The 19,333-nt window shown below is 35.4% G+C and overlaps 1 protein-coding gene across 1 annotated transcript; it reads left to right on the top strand.

Annotated features, from left to right (window-relative positions):
• The first annotated feature begins 789 nt into the window (after positions 1 to 789).
• Positions 790 to 18,833, top strand: LOC110441156 (sodium- and chloride-dependent creatine transporter 1-like). Its single transcript, XM_021484253.1, has 15 exons — positions 790 to 924; positions 4,214 to 4,390; positions 5,122 to 5,253; positions 7,007 to 7,151; positions 7,509 to 7,619; positions 8,240 to 8,372; positions 9,725 to 9,859; positions 11,044 to 11,147; positions 12,641 to 12,765; positions 13,169 to 13,281; positions 13,724 to 13,861; positions 14,652 to 14,754; positions 15,581 to 15,681; positions 17,277 to 17,447; positions 18,600 to 18,833. Exons 1-15 carry the CDS (start codon positions 903 to 905, stop codon positions 18,681 to 18,683), a joined length of 1,794 nt encoding a protein of 597 aa, XP_021339928.1. The 5' UTR covers positions 790 to 902; the 3' UTR covers positions 18,684 to 18,833.
• Positions 18,834 to 19,333: the final 500 nt, after the last annotated feature.

The following is a 19,333-nucleotide window of genomic DNA, read 5'->3' as shown; positions in this document are numbered from 1 at the left end:
GCTGGAAGCCATGGAGAGAGCTTATATAGGCAAAGCCTGTTGCTCAATCCTTTTGTTTAATCAATAAAATATATTTAAAATGAAATAGCATTGTTTGTCTAAATTCTCGTTTCATGGAAGTGTTTGCTATATAACCGAAAACATGTGTTTTAAAAAAGGAAATCTTCAACATAAAAAACACAAACTTGAGTTTCCCAACAACTTTTCCTGGAGCGAACTGTCATTTATATACGAGAAAAAAGGAAAAATAGACAGACAGACAGACAGACAGGCAGATGCAGAGAGAGAGAGAAAGACAGAGAGACACAGAGAGAGACAGACAGACAGAAACACAGAGAAAGAGACACACAGAGAGAGACACACAGAGAGAGACAGACAGACAGACAGACGGACATACAGACAGACAGACAAGATAGAGAGAGAGAGAGAGAGAGACAGAGAGAGAGACAGACAGACAGAGAGAAAGCGAGAGACAGAGAGACAGAGACAGAGAGGCAAGACAGAGACAAACTGAGAGAATCACCCAACCAGATGCAGTATGTATTTATCCATCGATATTAATAAAGTTCGTTACAGTAGATCATAGGTAAATTAAGGAAAGACTTCATTGTTCAATTCACTTCACCCTTACATGACCCTTTTCATATTTCGTATCGGATTGTTCAAGCTTAAACAAATTTAAGCATTTGTGTTCTGGATGAATACACTAATATGTTGGGTCCTGACACATATACTTGTTGATGGTTGACTACACACTGCTATTTCAATACAGGACACGGGAGTGTTCAGTTGGGATTACATTCTGATGATGCACGGAACATATGTTAGTAGTGTTACTCACTGAGATAGGAGCGCCTGTTTGTTTGTTGTCATAAACGGTCTGCTTCATAGCGTCTTGTCAGATGGAGACAAATGGGAGAAAAGGTAGGGTAACGAACAGTTATTATTTAAGGTATTTACATACGATAACGCTCGTACAAACTAATCAATAAGTTTGCAAACCCTGATATTATGTATTTCACCAACAAAAGGATGATCCGCATCAGAGAATTAAACCTATATCTTTGGGCTCAGTGTTCTCGTTTCTTGAGCAAAATAGCTTACATATAATACTACACTTTCTCAAATTATATTCCTCGTAAAGAGGACTATACCATTCTGTGCTTTGGTTTGAATGGTATTGTTAGTATTAATACAAAATAATTAATAATAGGACTATATGGCTTCCAAATGTTTTGTGAATATACTAAAAGCTGACTTCTGTTTTCACAATTCTGTTAAAAGAAAACAATATATATATATACAAAAAAAAAATAAAAAAAATTTGGTTGTTCAAGGTTTTGCGCTGTTTCATAGCTATTCAGAAGAATGCTTTTACAATAAATCAACGTAAGTTTCTGCTTAGGTCATTTAACCCTTCCAAGTACAGGTTTATATAAGTTCAAGTTTCTATGTGTCTCGGCTCCGTAATGGGCACACTTATCCCACTCTTTCGTGACTTTTATAACGAGAAGATTCACCTACATGCCACGCTTGTGAAACTCCATTTACAGTGGACCATTTGTTAATGGAATGTTTTGTTATTTTTTCACACAAATTCGTTATAACGTAAAGTAGCTTGCATATATTTTGATACTTTTGTCGGCACATACGATCAGAATCTCAAATTCTGTTTTAAAATTGAAAACTCACTTTGCTAAGCGCTCAAAAAAGGTTGAGAAAATTCTCACTAGAAAATGTATGCAAAACCATTTTTTAATTAACACTGTAGGTTATGATTCATAATCGTATTGAAATGAAATATATCAAAACTCCCCAACAACTCATTATTGTCATTTTATAAATGATTTTTATATAACGCATCATGAAGTTGAACACATCAAAGTCTATCAATTAAAACTGTAAACAATGGTATGGATGATATGGTGTATTTACCCTAGATTTTATCTCCTTCTGTCAATAAACAAAAAGCTTTTATGGTCATCCTTTTCAAACCTACATACATTGTGAACGTTAATGAGAGTCAGAGACACTATAAAACCTGTTGTAACCATCCAACCAATCAGGTAAATTAAAATAGAATGGTAGTACACATGTACCTTCCTTTGTAGAACATACACGCATACGTTGTTAAAGAGGAGATAATATAATATAAATGATCAGATAGCACATACTTTTTATGCCATCTGATTGACTCTAAACAATATAAATAAAACCTACATCTAAACGCATTTTTGGTTGATCTAGAATTCGGTTTAAAAAAGTCGATAACGGACAATGCATTTTCTTAAGTTATCGAACCGCTTGTCAGTTTTACCGTGTACATTGCGTGTGTTTTCTATATATTGCGGTTTAATCCTGAATATTTATCATATACACTTTTTTTGTCTTCCTTTAAACAAGGAGACATGACCCCCATCCCCAAACCACCACCATCACCACCACCACCACCACCACAACCAAACATCAATATCATAGTAAACAGTTTGAAAAATATAGTAATGAATATCTACAATGAACAAATTCGGTAATGCTAACGGCAATGTGTACCGCAATGTATCTATAAAAGAAAGTGTGGCTGCATCAGTATATCTCCGAATGACGTACGCAAGTTGTATCCATGTTATACATATTTTTATATATTTACATATCAGACACAGTACAGTTACGAAGGGTTATTTTTATCTATGTCAAGACACAAAATCAAGCAATTACACTACCCAAAACATTATTAAACGAAACACCAATAACATATAGTTACTAACGCCGTAGCATATTTCTTCGTCTGGCTTTTAGCCGAAATATATTCACAGTTCAGAGTTATCATTTAAAGGTTCACTAAAGAATATATCAAAAAAACCTGTCACAATCTGAATAATTAATATCGTTTTACGATCCTATTTTAAAGAAATGTAATCGTTAAATATGTTGGATCGTTCACGACACAAAGGTAGACGTGATGCTCTTCACCCGACTACTCACTATACAAAGAGTCAATAAAACGTTTGAACTGATACTCAAAGTTTTGATATGATGGTCATGAACATAACTGAGCTGGAACCTGTGATTTTCTCAACAGCTGTCTCATGTCCCCAGTATTGGGTTTTCGCCACGGGAGGCTTACGCTCTACTGCTCTTGTATGACACACAAATATGTATCTTAGTAGACGTCCATCAGACTCATACCTACTGTTCGCATTAAATAATCCTCCTCAGAATTGAACAGTAGGTTCATATCATACACTTAATAATTCCTGAGCTACTCTGTTATGATACTATACCAGCCCCGGGAAGGAACGTTAACCTTGTCATTCAAATATTTTCAAAATACACTGCAATAATTCACGTAAATGTTGTGATACTGTAAGTGATCTAAAACTAAACAGGTCGATGAGTTCCATGTGCCGATCATACTAAAATTGGCAGACCTATCTTACAACACTGGTACTCAAATAAATAGTGGTTCTCATCACAACATTTTTATGATGATACAGTTAATACATTCGCTCCGTTTTAGGGTTCCACCATCTGATACAGGCAGCGAGACTACGATTAGCAGAACATATTGTAACATCATACAGTTTTACAGAACAAACAAAAGGGAAGATCGAACACATACAATTGTACCATCCTTAACAACATGCAATCGTGGTAATGGCACAACTATCGTGATGTACCATCATTTGTAATCTTGTGATGCAAAATTTTAACTACTTGTCATTTGTTGATATATACTAATCTATATCAAGTCTATAAACATATGTTCCTAAAGGGAACGCAATAATATTAACAAACTTTTAAGTCACTCTTTTCCAAGCTTTCAGACTTAGCCCTTCTGATAGTTGCTCATCATGTTTGTAAAAATTGATGTGACATAGAGGTCCGGTGACATTCAATCCCTGACGAAGGGCTATATCAATGTATTTCCTGTAAAAATGAAGTTTTTGCAAGACAATACAGGTTCGGCACTGAGGTAGACACAAAACACATCACAACACGTTGTACCTGATAAAATGGATATAAGCAAGATATATTAATTTATTATAGTAGAATACATAACTAGGGATTCAGAAACGTTCGTTAATTATTTTTCCAGTATTGTTTCACCCTCGTTATATATGTCACCATGATACAAACATATCTGTTGCTTATTTCTTAATTAACCTACAACAATTTGATCCTGATATTTGACTATCCTGTATGCGCTGTTCAGGTGATGACATAGAGGTAGGTGTGGTTGAGAGATTCGTTGAGGAGACAAACGACATGGACCAGATTCCCAGAGAGACGTGGGCTAACAATTTGGACTTCATCTTTGCCTGTGTGGGGACGTCGGTAGGTCTGGGTAATCTGTGGAGGTTTCCTTATCTATGCTACAAAAATGGGGGAGGTGAGTCAAATTATAATTTTGCACATGCTTTTCATCAACGTGTTTCTCCTTATTTACGACAATACTTTGATAATGTATAGATGTCAACATAATATAGTAAGTTATTTCCGTTATTAATCATATTTAGGATATGAAAAGTAAATGTTCGTTCGATGTAATGTATAGTACATTATTACCGCTAAGTAACATATAATTTTGAAAGGACAAGGACTACAAATATCATTTCCTGTAAAACAAGGTTGTGTCTGATTGTCCCTTTATATCTCTGTTTAAGATCCCTTCCTCATACCGTTTCTGTCGTTTTTGTTTAAGGTGCTTTCCTCATACCGTCGCTGACGTTTATTTTTTAGACGCCTTCCTCATACCGTTTCTGACATTTGTGTTTAGAGTGCCTTCCTCATACCGTTGCTGACGTTTATTTTTAGACGACTTCCTCATAACGTTTTTGACATTTGTGTTTTCAGGGGCCTATCTCATACCGTTTTTGACGTTTGTGTTTAAGGGGCCTTCCTCATACTGTTTCTGACGTTTGTGTTGCAGGTGCCTTCTTCATACCGTTTCTGAAGTTTGTGTTTTAAGGGGCCTTTCTCATACCGTTTCTGACGTTTGTGTTTCATGTGCCTTCCTCATACTGTTTCTGACGTTTGTGTTTAAGGTACCTGCCTCATACCGTGTCTGATGTTTGTGTTCAAGGTACCTTCCTCATACCGTTTCTGACGTTTGTGTTTCAGGTGCCTTCCTCATACCGTTTCTGACGTTCGTTGTGTTGGGAGGTGTACCAATGTTTCTACTGGAATTAGGGCTGGGACAATACATGAGTCTGTCTGGCTTTAAGGCATGGGGTATCTGCCCCGTACTCCAAGGTAATCCGATCTGTGTATAACGTCCCCTACATGTAGCCTGACAGAGTTTTGCATTGCAATTGTCTTAAACAGATATTATTGTTGGTGTCTTGACGAATACCTACGATGGCCGATAGCAGCCGACACAAAACAACTACAATATGAGACATTTATGTTCATGTACACTTTTTAAAAACTATACATGTACACAATACAACTACAAGTGCCATTAACATTCCTTAACGGTCTGGATCAACTTGATATTTCACACGTGTCTGATACGGCGGCTAATAAACGACAAGGACATTACTAGATTCCCCAGAAGTCAAACAGTACTAGACGGTCACAAATCAGAGGTATACCAAATATCATATAATTTGTATGTGAATTTTGGAGTAATGGTTGGAGACAAAACAAAAACATGTAGTTACTTAATTTGTATATAGCATTATAATTTTAACTCAATAACCCCAATTACGTAATTTAAAGTGTTCCATGTGACATATTCACAAGTTTGGAGGCTATTGCCTTTGGTATAAAACACTAGTTATTTCTCTCAGAACAATCTACATACAACTTTTGTTACAGTAAGTATTATATTATATTTGACTTTAGCAATCAACTATTCACACTGAACAAGGCAACGTTCTACTTTATGACTCCAATCCATACATTAGGTAAAGCCCACATAGATATGCGTATAACGATGGTTTATGTCTGTTACATTTCTTTCAAATTAAAAATAGGAAATAAGACCAATCAACATACAAAGAAAATATTAAGAAAATTAAACACTTGATAATTACTCATGTCAAACTTTTCTAGTATATCCATTTTCAGGTGATGATATTAAGTCGCTTTCAAGCATCAACTAGTGAAATATTTTGTACAGTCTATGTAGCAACACTGTGTGGTGACCTCAATCGCCTCTTCGCTGATTTATGAACATATTCCCTTTCCTTTTCGTTTGGTCTTTAAATTCACCGCCGCATCAGGCACGTGTGAAATATCAAGTTGATCCAAGCCGTTAAGGAATGTTAATAACACTTGTAGTTGTATTTTGTACATGTACAGTTTTTAAAAAGTGTGCATGTACATAAATGTCTCATATTGTAGCTGTTTTGTGTCGGCTGCTATCGGCCATCGTAAATACCAGATATGTTCTACGATTATGGAGAATATTCTGATATTTTTCACCGGTGTGTCACTGGTAAAATCTTACATTCACTGGTAAAGAAGATGGAAATAATTATGTATATTTGTTAGCCTATCTGTAAGTGAGACTTTGAATGATGTGAATGCTGTTCATTGCAGTACGCGAAATTAAGAGGTTACAGTATCACTTTAATAGTTAAATAGCATGAGTGCTATGCAGTGAATACACTAATGCCATATTTTGGCGCTTAACCCGTTATTGGCAGCAATGCCCATGATGTCACCCATGCTAGTATGGCATTGAAGCGTTGCGATGTGACGATATTATCGTCATCAAAAAATGAAGACAGAAATGTTAATGATAAGACAGACGCTTAGTTTATGAATATTTGAGGTCATTTGGTATTGTTTAAAAAAAACAGTGAACATATGTGTAAAAATATAGGAAACATATATATAAACATCGTTTTACTATGGCAGCGCAACTTTATTGAGGGGAATCAATCTTTTTGTTTACAAAGGTTTTATTTCTATAATTTCAAGCATCTTATGCTTGCTAATTTTTGCATTACTGGCAAGCCAGTATTCTCTGACAGTGAAGCTGTGTTATATTTTGTAGGTATAGGGATGTCAAACTTCGTTACTATTTTCCTCACCAATATCTACTACACTCTTGTACTGGCCTGGGCTGCCTACTACTTCGTTGTCAGTTTGACAGCAGTCCTTCCTTGGACTGACTGTAACAATGACTGGAACACACCCAGGTATTTTGTATACCTTAATCAATTTTTGTGTCGTTTCGAAGCACAAAGATGATATGTTTGGATGACTCTGTCTAGTTTCTGAAAAATCACTCTTTAAGGAATGCTTTGATTTTCATAGACTCTTCTTTGTGCTTGCGTATTCATTTGAGCTCTAATTTGGTGTAAAGATGACGTTTCAAAATGTTATTTTACGTGCTGCTGGACAGAAAACAAACAGGAAAACAAAAAAAACAAAAAAAACAAAAACTTGAGAAAGAAGTAAATGTAGACTTATTATCGTACAAAGGTTTTGTGAAATAGTTCTCTGATAACGTAGGTGATGCGTTTTCAATTAAACACTAACATATTAATTTACAGATGTACGCCTTTCCACAAAGACGTCAACACCAACTCCTCTGCCAATGTATCTCTGTTGAGTTCTAGTGCCATCGCTGGAGAGCCAGTTGATCCAGCTGTTGAGTTTTGGGAGTAAGGCTATCATTTCAAGTTTTTATTATTCATATCAGTACTATTGAGCAGCAAAGATACTATTGATAACATGATGTGTAGTCTATTATTTCTATATAAAGTCGTGCCACCATTTTTTATACCTACAATTTAGTAGAATACAATTTAAATTGCAACAAAAGATGATTAGTAAATGATTGTGCATATATGTTAATGTCTACAGATATCACGGACGGTGATGGTATTATCTGGGATCTGGCCTTGCCAAAACTGGTGGTATGGGTGATTGTATATGTTAACTGTTACCGACAGGGAGTATTACAGCTGACCACAGATATCACGGACGGTGATGGTATTATTTGGGAGCTGTTCCTGCCATTACTGGTGGTATGGGTGGTTGTATATGTTAACTGTTACAGACGGGGAGTACTACAGTTGACCACAGATATCACGGACGGTGATGGTATAATCTGGGATCTGGCCTTGCCAAAACTGGTGGTATGGGTGATTGTATATGTTAACTGTTACAGACGGGGAGTACTACAGTTGACCACAGATATCACGGACGGTGATGGTATTATTTGGGAGCTGTTCCTGCCATTACTGGTGGTATGGGTGATTGTATATATTAACTGTTACAGACGGGGAGTACTACAGTTGACCACAGATATCACGGACGGTGGTGGTATTATCTGGGAGCTGGCCCTGTCGTTACTGGTTTTGTGGGTGATTGTCTACTTCTGTTTGTGGAAGGGGGTCAGATGGACGGGAAAGGTAAGTCCCTACTTCATAAAGTTTGTGTTAATTGCCATTTGATTTAGTCAAAAGTCTCTGGTGGTTGGTCTGTTCACCTATTAAGAGATGTATGAATGAATATGATACCTTGCATCACAGGCGTCTTGCTGAACAGTTTTCTTCGATTATAACTTAGAGTTCCGTTATAGTATACGTCAGTTCTCTCTCCTTAGTTACAATCGTTTCCACTTTCAATGATAAGGCGGAGCTTGTTAAGCTTAGGGTGAATCTGTTGCTTATGATATTCGATATCTAAAACTGATTTTCTAACAAAACCTATATCTTAATTTATCAGAAAAACCCGTTTGTTCACGTAAATAAATCACGTGTTGAGGCAGATCCTTTTTCTCTATTTTCTTTCATTTCAAACATCTACGTGATATTGCTGAAAAAAAGAATGACGTTACATTATTATAATTTTTATGTATGCTATTGATACCGTTAAACCTTTTCAAGCAACGTCTTCTTTCGAGAAACCACCTGAATTAAAATGACACATTCAAATGAAGAAGACCATCAGCATTAAGATACCAATTTTTGTTACTACACTGTGTAAGTGTATAAAACCATTTACACTTATCATACTTTCTTCTGTGTTCTGAGGAGTAGGACGTGTAAGTTACTTAATCAGTAATCAAACCCCTGTCTGCCAGGTAACTTTGTTTAATGTGTAACAAATCCAGGAAAAAATAAATAATAATCAAACACAAAATCAAGACCGTTCCTTCACACTTAAAGTTACTCATGAAACCTTTAGGAAGAAATATAACACAATTTCACGTCCAGTAATCAGTCGAGAAGAAAATTAGAATATGCAAAGATAAAATACTATATGAAAAGTCTGGAACATCGGTTATAGTTTGGAGACAAGGATACCGGATTTCTAGCTCATTTTATGATCATGTACGGACACATAGCTGTGAATTAATGTTTTTCTAAAATTGACGACATTATGGTCAAGATATGTCACGTGTTAATAGTTTCACACATGCACAGGAAGTGACATCATCGTTTTACTTCAAACAAGATTGAATTACGCTTTCGTTGACTTTTAAGTATTCTCATTTTACATAGCTCAATGATTAGGCACGAGGAAAGATGAACCTTAAATCAGCAGAATGAATAGCATTGTTTTTGTTGTTGGCTAGTTTCCTTTCTTGTCTGTACTTTATTTTGTACAATAACCAGTCATGTTGAAAAATAACGATTTGATAAAACGAAATAAAGCAGAATCAATACCTCTATCTACCCCTGTTGATGGCATACGTTTGCATTGAATATGAAAACAGTTTTCAAGTATAAATTCGCACTAGATTTTATTTAACAATTAGGTTGTATATTTCACGGCCATATTTCCCTACGTCATACTGAGTGTGCTGTTGGTGCGGGGACTGACACTAGATGGTGCTATGGATGGTATAGTTTACTACCTAAAGCCGGACTTGTCACGACTTGCAGATATACAGGTATGCGTGTAACAAACTTTGGAAATAATGCCTTATAAAAATAACGTTTTGTTTGCAGCCCCATATTACCTCCAACGTATTTCACAGTTTCTACTTTTTATGAGATGTCTTTTTATCTGTCTCCTTCGATTCAATACATCGCCAATGCCCATTCTTGTTGAAAATGATGTAACTACAACTACTGTTTTACGATACATTGCTGTGTGCCATATTCTATTTGAAAATATTTGTTTTATGGGATACAAACCGTACCTTTTGCATGGTTTGTTTAACGAATCACCATAGTGGACGTCGGCCAGAAGCAGGGCTGCGAAACAGTTCGTTTATGAAATAGCGACGGATCTAGGGATTTGATGTTTTTTTCTGACAAGCTCTGGCAAAGACTTTCAAGACATGCATTTCTCCTGAAGTATCACATTTGAAAATTAGACAAGCTGGTTGGTCCGTATAAATAAACAGGCAACATGATAATTTCTCCTTCCGGACATTGCAAAATCTTTTGTGGTCTGCTCCACTCATTGTATTGATTTAAACCTATTGTGTTTCTTATACCAACCACTGTTTACCCTTTTGTCGTTTTCTTGCCAATCATATGCCCCCATTACAGCTTGTATAGTCTCTTCTGTGTGGTCCCAAATGGCATTAAGTCGACCGTTAAGACTTCATTAATTTTAACCAGTAGTTTGAAGGAAAAAAAGGCCAAATAAATCATGAATTATATATATACGGGTTCGCGTCCTACAGACTTTTAAAGATGTTCAAGATATTAAGCGTAGCAAAGTGTAACAAAAAACACATTTAGAGATATCATTGTATATTATAGTGAGCGTCAAAAGCGATGACTTTCCATGTACAACCTAAAGATGATAAACGTTTGTTGAAAATTATTTATCCGTGTGACAACATTTGAGTTTTTGCCATCCAACGGCTATTGTTCACCTTTTATCCGTGATAGGTATTTTCAAGTTAAATGGATAAGGATTAAAGCAGCTAAACTTGTTAAAAACGTATATGATTATTTAAAGCTAAAGAAGTATCATTTGTCAAAAAACGACAAGAATGCAATAATAATTCACTTCAACAGTGCTAACCAGAAATCTTACAGAGATTACTATGTATTATTCGCCAAATGAGGTATGCTATCCGCAGCGAGGAGTACTTCGTACATGCACTTATCTTTATAGGTTTGGTTGGATGGAGGAACGCAGGTATTTTTCTCATATGCCATTGCTGCAAATCAAATAATAACTCTGGGGAGTTACAACAAATTTACAAGCAACTTTTACAGGTATATCACATATATAATTAACACAGATATATTTATTCTACATTTCACTACCGTAAAGATTTCGTTCAAGTGAATTTGTTTTTGCGATGTAGAAAGTTTTGCCAATATTGGGTTTACTAAACCAGCTCGAATATAGCAGGCGTGAACATATTTACGCACTACAAAATTAGTATTTTCCAGTGACCGAATTTAACTCCTTATACACAAACCCTTGTAAATAGATAGTTTAGTAGGCCTGCCTACCTGTGATCTTGGAGTAATGTTTAAATACATAAAAAAAATAATGGGGCATTGGGCGGCAGCGTGACGGTAAATTTGACGGGCTTTGATTAAGTTTTTTGATAATCTTGAAAGCACATGTTCTACTGTCTATAAGATTTGCGATAGGCAATTTCCTGGTATCTTGGACCAACACAAAATGCCTATCCATTACTTCGATTTTGTCATAACTTATCCCAGAAGTGCAGAAATATATGTGGTATTGAGTGTGTAACTCTTAGATTTACACAAAGGTCTTCAAGAGTGAAAACGGTATTATGTATTCTGAATGCGATAAGCGTAATAATACTGTTAACTATCTATACATTTCTATACAACCTTTCATCAGTAAAATCACTAAATACAAGGAAGTTGTATTGAAAACTTCTAATTACTTGAACTATCTATGTGATGTTTTGACACCACGTGGACCAATTTAAAAACAAATGTGACCAAAATAAGTGTCTCCGATAGTTTAAATATATACTGATTCAGTGCTATGGTGTGAAAGATAGGTTAGTTCCGTTACTTTGCACTCTTTTCAAACACGGTTTTATACAATTCGTGAGGGAGGATGGAAAGATTCATAAGTATGGATAATAATAAGTTCAAACGTCAAAAACGTATTTTGTTACGGTATAATGTTTGTCCTATTAACTTTGTAAAACTTTAACAGCATGAGCTGTAGAGGATAACAAAAACTCAATGTTGTGCCGTGTAGAATAACACCATCCACTAACCCATCACCCCAATCCTCCAACAGAAAAAAACTCTCATAATAACAAAAAAAATAATTCGAAAACGAAGAAAGAGATCTGTTCATTTTCTAGTTGCCTTATATAATATTTACATTTCCACTGCACAGAGCATAGATGTTTCTACTGGGCCCAATGTATGTTATTTCCGTATAACATACATTGGGCTATTGTGACGTCGCTATGCTTATGACGTCATAACTGTAACGTTGGAGATAGCACTGCTCCACTGTCAACTGGTGGCTGTTCTCTGTATGGATTTACCTTGTGTTGAAATGTGTTCAGACTAATATTATGTCTTCATTTCTGCTTGAACTATAAGTTGATTAACATAAAATGTAAATATAAGTATTGGTTGTCATGTTTTTGACATTCATTGGTGTAGCGCGCACCATTCAATATCTAGGTAAGCCAATGTATGTTACACATCAGTGCATGTTAAAAATATGACAACCAATCCTTAAATGTCATCCTTTACAGAGACGGTATTATAATATCCTGTATAAACAGTGGAACCAGTCTGGTTGGGGGATTCGCCGTTTTCTCCGTACTGGGATTCATGGCCAAACAACATAACCTTCCAATAAAAGACGTTGCCAACGCCGGTAATGGTCTTATTTATTTATGATATTTTAATCAGTTAAATAACAGTTTGTGTAATTAATGTGAGGATAGTAAAGAGATAAATTTGTTGCCGAATTATCCGAATATTTAAGTGATTATTTTAACCATCTTTGTAGCAGTTGATAAGATAGATAAGATAATGCATAATATTTCATTATTGCCATTGTTCTATTCTATGATAAACAACTGAATAGTTCTTAAATACAACGTTCAGGTTTACAGTTTCAATACTTTATTTTAATTTTAAACTATTTCATAATGATCTAGGATTAGTTAACATAGCAGTACAGCTTTTCATATTATTTTAATGTGGTGTGATAATTTTCAGCACTATACAAACTCAAGTTTTCACGCCTCTTACCCGCTTTTAATATTATATTGTAGGTCCCGGATTGGCGTTTATTACATACCCTAACGCCGTCACGCAGATGCCAATTTCTCCGTTGTGGGCGGCACTTTTCTTTTTAATGATAGTTCTACTAGGACTTGACAGTCATGTAGGTCCATATATATATATATATTATATATTATCAGTTGCTAAAGGACAACAGTTCCCTAACATAACTGCGCGCAGTTTACATAAATTTACCGATCATATATATCCCCCGTACAGTTAACCCTAACCCCAGTTTTAAACCTAGAATTACCATGTACCATCTACTACAATTAAATTTATTTTCATTTACATTTGTAGCGTTGCACGTTACAACATTTAACTAAAATTGAAAACGTAACTTATTGTCAAAACACATGATCAAAATTCTTTACGGTGTTATCAAAATGCTGTATGAGGAATCAAACGTTTTACAATTTTTTCATAATGCTGGTGACCAGTTTCTGTATCATACAAGTGAAGATGTATTTCATTTTGACATGGTGGGATTGAACAGTAAGATTAGACGTATGTCATCTCCCCATCACAATTGTTTTTTATCTAAGTTTGTTGGAGTCGAAGCCGTCATTTCTTCGGTGATGGACGTGTTTCCAAGTGCGCTGCGAAGAAATAATCGTCGGATGTTGCTGGTGGCAGCCTATTGTTTCCTATCGTTCCTTATTGGCCTCTCCATGGTATCAAGGGTATGTTTGATTGCCAAAATAAAATGTAATTGTCAATAATACAGTAATAGTATGTTGATTAACCAAAGAATAAAATAATATACATTATTACCCATTAGTGTATATAAATTATAATTAGTCATTTTTGACTGTTTCTTGCCTTTTGTACAATTTCGGCTTTAGGGGTGAAACAGTCAAAACTGTTTTCCCGGTCAGAGCGAACTGTTACCCGGCGCGAATTAGATGCGTAGAAATCCCCCCTCGAGAGCCCCGTTCAAGCGTTTTATTGATCGTGACTCAGTGTTGAAACAATGGCATTACATGCATCATTGGTACTAATATTTATTTGGAAATAAAACATTTGTTTCAATGCCATTTGGGGAACAGTCAAATCAATCATACTTTTTGACTTTTCCCGAAATAGCCATGAAACAATTGTATAATAGATACAGTATGCAAAACAGGCGTTAACTGCATCGTACAACAGCTTCGATCTCCTATGACCTATCTGACTGTCAATAACATCAATAACAGGCTGCTTGGTTATTTTATACTTCCCGATGTTGAACTTGACCAAGTGAATAGCTTTGTATCAAACGCTCAAGTGATGACATGCTCTTTACTGACCCCACATTATATATAACATTGATATTATCATAAAACAAGTTATTCTGATAACTTATGGCTGGTGTTTTAATTAGTATGGTAGTCTGACTGTCACCATAACCAAAAAGCTTTAAGGCTAACTCTGACAAAGAATGCCGTCTGATTCCTTAACTACAATGTAACAAGAAAACTCGATGTTTTCCAGGGAGGGATGTACATCTTCCAGCTGTTTGACTACTACGCCGCCAGTGGAATGGTCCTGTTGTGGTCAGTGTTCTGGGAGGTGGTGGCCATCGCTTGGGTTTTCGGTAATTGTTATAGTCTAGTACTGTTTAACAAGAACTTTCGTTGGATTTATTTTTGACTTGTTCGCTGATACAATGCAACAACAAAGAATGGTCTGGGGTGGATGTTGCGGTATCTGTACTGTAGCATTCAATTGATGTGGCACTTTAAAAGATGCCGTTGGGAGCGCGGTTCCACTACAAACAGAACACAATACATATCCAGCACACACGCAGGCATACACACATAGGGATATATTAGCCAGGTGGCATAGGACTAGTAGTTAGCGCCTGATAAGGCAGCTCCTGCAAATTCCTCAAAAATTGAATTAATTAATGAATATGCTAATTGTATTAATTATGTACTGTAAAGCGCTTTAGAGTGGCTTATGTTAGCTAGATATGGCGCTATATCAAATGTTGTATGTTATTATTATTAATTGTATGGTGAATAAGACAGTAATTTGGCTGGTTCAAGTTTTGTAAGTACCATCCAACTGTGAATGATGATATTTAGCAAACATGATAACTTTAAATGTTTTATGTCGTCGATGGTACATAAACACAAGAATAATAAATAACAGTGAAATTGTGTGTACCACAAAAACATTCTTCAAGCACGAAGATCATTCTACAGTCAATAAATATTGTTATTGTTCTAAACTATACGTATACTAAAGACATAAAAAAAATATTTGCGTGTTTACACTTTTTTTACAGGTTTGGAACGCTCACACTGACGAAAACTGTTGACATTTTAAGTTTCAAATTTGTCTTGTTCAATGTATTGAATATTATCAAAAAAGTTTTTTTAATCTGACAAATTCACATTTCTTGTCTTGTTCTGAAGGTATCGATCGGTTCTATGACGCCATCGAGATGATGATAGGTACTCGGATCAACCCGTATCTACATTACTGCTGGAAGTACCTGACGCCTACATTATGCATGGTAATACAATGTTGTTGTTGATATTGTATGTGTAAACAAACAACGATTTCAAATCCTAGGCGTGTCAATAAGTTGACGTCATACTATCCTCAATTGGGATTATTGTGTTGTTTGAAAGTTTTGTACATCTAATACAGTTTTCAGTAGCGTGGTCTGCGAGAGATCAAATCTATCATTTTCTTTTTACCGTTTGAAAATGTAACGTCAACTGTTAGGTTATTATCTACGTATCGTATCAGGTGCTCTCAGATAGTTCTCATCCGGGTACCGCGGTTAACACATGGTTTTAAATCGTTTCTACATCTTGAATTAGGGAGGTGAATCTTCAGCACAATTGTAGTAACACTTAGTAACTATACAGAGCTCGCAATCACAAAAGTTTATAGATATTTTCTTAACATAAAGTGATAATATCACTGCTCTATGACATGGCTGGAGTTGACAAGAAGCCATTTGGTAAATGATCCTAGTTCTGTTCTATCAAACGTGGTTTGTGGTGCATTATCGAAAACAATGTTTCCTTCGTCCTTTTAAACACAATTGCATGGTTCGTTATTATTTGTCTGGCCCAAGAGATCAAAGAATTAACGCCAGTTGACATATTGGCTGGTGTATAATACACGTAATGATCCAAGTATTTCGTTTGATAAAGTGTTACAAAGTCATCTACTATGCACACGTCAGAGAGGTTGATATTAAGATGACTCAATTAACATTGTATTCAATGTGATTGTCCTTCCTGAGTCCCATCGATCAGATGACCAAAACGAGTTTAAGAAAAAGACAGTGACTTCCTTTTAAAATGTGAACAAGAATTTATCTTGAATGCATCATCCTTGCATTTAATGTACGAACAAACTCATAGTTTTGCATATAAATATCATCCCTTACAATGTCAGAATAGAAACAATTGACCTTACATCAAAAAAGCAATGTTGACGTATAAGAATTGGACAAGACAATAAGTTAGATTATCGATGTATAGACATCACTAGACCAATTTACTTTCTTGTCTAACCCTTAAAGATGTAATTAAGATCTTTTATTAGACAGGAAAACCTTTATTGCATCAGATATGTGTCATTTTAATCTGCAACAAAAGAGTACTTTTTGTGATAGACGCAATGATTTTTATGTTAATCAATAAAATGCCATATGTTGAAGCCCCAATCGCGCGTGTTATTACGTGCCAATCTAGTTAAACCGAAGCTATCAACAGCCTCATTTACATGCACTCTATCAAATTATTACGATTTTTCAAGTGTAACCGATCACAACTTAGGATTACAATGTATGCGTATGACGTTATCAAACAATGCTCTCATTACTTGGGTTTATCATTTGAAAGACTAAACATAAAACAATGAAAAAGCGTGTTAAAAACAAATATTAAGTTATATGACCACTTTTTGCAAATATTTGCTAGGAATCTAAGCACATCATTCAACTTGAATATGATTAATCTAAAGAGAACAATTCCTTAAACCAGGCCGGTCGTTTTATTTAGTTTAGCGGAAAATGAAACCCCCTCGTCTAGTTTCACAGATTTCTTTAAATTGAAAACGACCCAAGATGATATTTGTGTGTTGTTATAGGGTCTATTGTTGGCGAAGTTGATCATGTTCCGGCCACTCACGTACAATAATACATACGAGTACCCAGACTGGGCCCAGGGCTTCGGTATCATGTTGGCCGTGTCTTCAATGGTGTGCATTCCTGCCTATGGTATCTTCAAGATGGCCACCACGGATGGAGCACTGATGAAGGTAAAGTAGACAACATGCTACAGAGATACATGCAAAATCACGTTGCTGCATTCTTTTCTTTTCAAATGTATTATAGTTTCTTTATAAAAAAAAACAATTTTCTTTAAATCTAAACTTCATTTTTGGCGTTAGAAATGTTCCATACTGTGCGATTCCGATGTGTATTTAAATATTTAAAACATGTTGCTTTACTGGGTCTGGTTACGTAAATACAATAAACTAATTTCAAGGGTAGCATATTAAAAGAATCCAGTAGGAAATACTTACAGCTCGTATGATGAATGTTAAATAGGATAGAAACACATGTGTAATCATCTACTTTATCTTGCGTTGCTTTATTACATGCTTATAATAGTGTTGTGTGTTTAATGTTACTCGGTGTTTTAGTTGACTCGGCGTTTGGAGCAAAAATAATTTAATCTCATTAAGTACTATGCTATTCAGTAAATATACCCATGTTATATTTTGTTGCGTATCAACCAGTGCAATATGACATATCAGACCTGTGATTGGTTGTAAGTTTCAATTGTTTCAATTGTGACGTCAAGTCTAGGACAAGTACATGACGTCACATACTTACGCACTGGAGTCAAAATGGCGGTATTTTACATTTCAGGGTTGCATGCAAATTGTCGTTTAACACGAAGAATGCCACAAACCTTGATCATGTGATAAAAAGGATTTTGCACTCGTTTTCATTCCATATGAAAGTTATGAAACTCGTCACGAATTTTTCATTTTAGCTTGGCAAAGGCTCGCTTAATTGAAAAATTGTTAGACTTGTTTCATAAATCTCATATGAAATGAAAACTCATGTAAGACCCTATATATGTCATTCTGTTAGATTTAAAACAACTGCATGGGAGGTTCAAAAATTTGAGTTAGGAATTGGAAACTTCGTTTAGATAACTATTAGAAATACGAATTAAGTAAACGCCAATGAATACCATCAGTATGTAAAAAGCAAATGTTTACTGCCATGCCGTCCATTTAGCTCTTTTCAGTGCCACCTAAGAGCAAAAGACGAAAATCCATGTTTATACTGTTAAAAAAAGTTTATAGAAATAAAAAACCGTCTAAAAAATTATAAACATATAATAAATATTCACCAATGTGATAACATCAAGGTAAGGTTATGTATGTGTGTTTCAGCGATGGCGAAGAGTGACTACGCCGGTATTACGAAAGCATCAGATCCATCCTAGCTGGGGAGTTACCACCGCCAGGCATGATTGAAGGGAGAGCTAGGATTAGGAGGACTGTTTACCCCCATCCTAGTGCCATATGAGGATTTGTCTGCTCGAAAAGAATAAACACTTACTTCAGAGGTTCTATTTATTCACATCAATCAAAACAATTGTCATTATTATTTTATAAACAAATTTATTAAACAATAGTCATAGTTTTATCTGGTCCTTTTCATCAATGTTAAGCATATTATAGCTGTCGCTTATCAAACATAAAACAGGGATACACGCACCTATGGAGGTAAGAATAGTCCAACTCTCCCACGATGTGCCTGGAAATATAAGTACATAATAACAGTAAAATTGATTAAGGCGGAGTACAAGTGCTAAACTGAATACGAAGAAATCATTGAAATCTAAAAAAACTGCAGGAACTCAAAAGCTAAATTCACTAGCATTACAAATTCCGATTAAAATTTCGTACATTTAAAGCAGCTGAGGAATAAAACTTGTGTGCTGCTATAAATTAGATACTTTTACGCAGTCAACCTTTTTAACTCACAAAAATCAAAATTTCGCATTTTATAAGTTTGTACGGAGCCCGTTAACTGACATGCTACACACTTATTTTATTTCGTTTTATCGAATTGTTATTTCGTTTTTTCGAATTATTATTTCGTTAAAACGAATTATTATTTC

Source organism: Mizuhopecten yessoensis, unplaced genomic scaffold, assembly GCF_002113885.1.
Source record: "Mizuhopecten yessoensis strain PY_sf001 unplaced genomic scaffold, ASM211388v2 scaffold715619, whole genome shotgun sequence".
Lineage (NCBI taxonomy): Eukaryota > Metazoa > Mollusca > Bivalvia > Pectinida > Pectinidae > Mizuhopecten > Mizuhopecten yessoensis.
The sequence above is the reverse complement of the archived record's forward strand: the minus strand, read 5'-3'. Positions and strand labels throughout refer to the sequence as shown.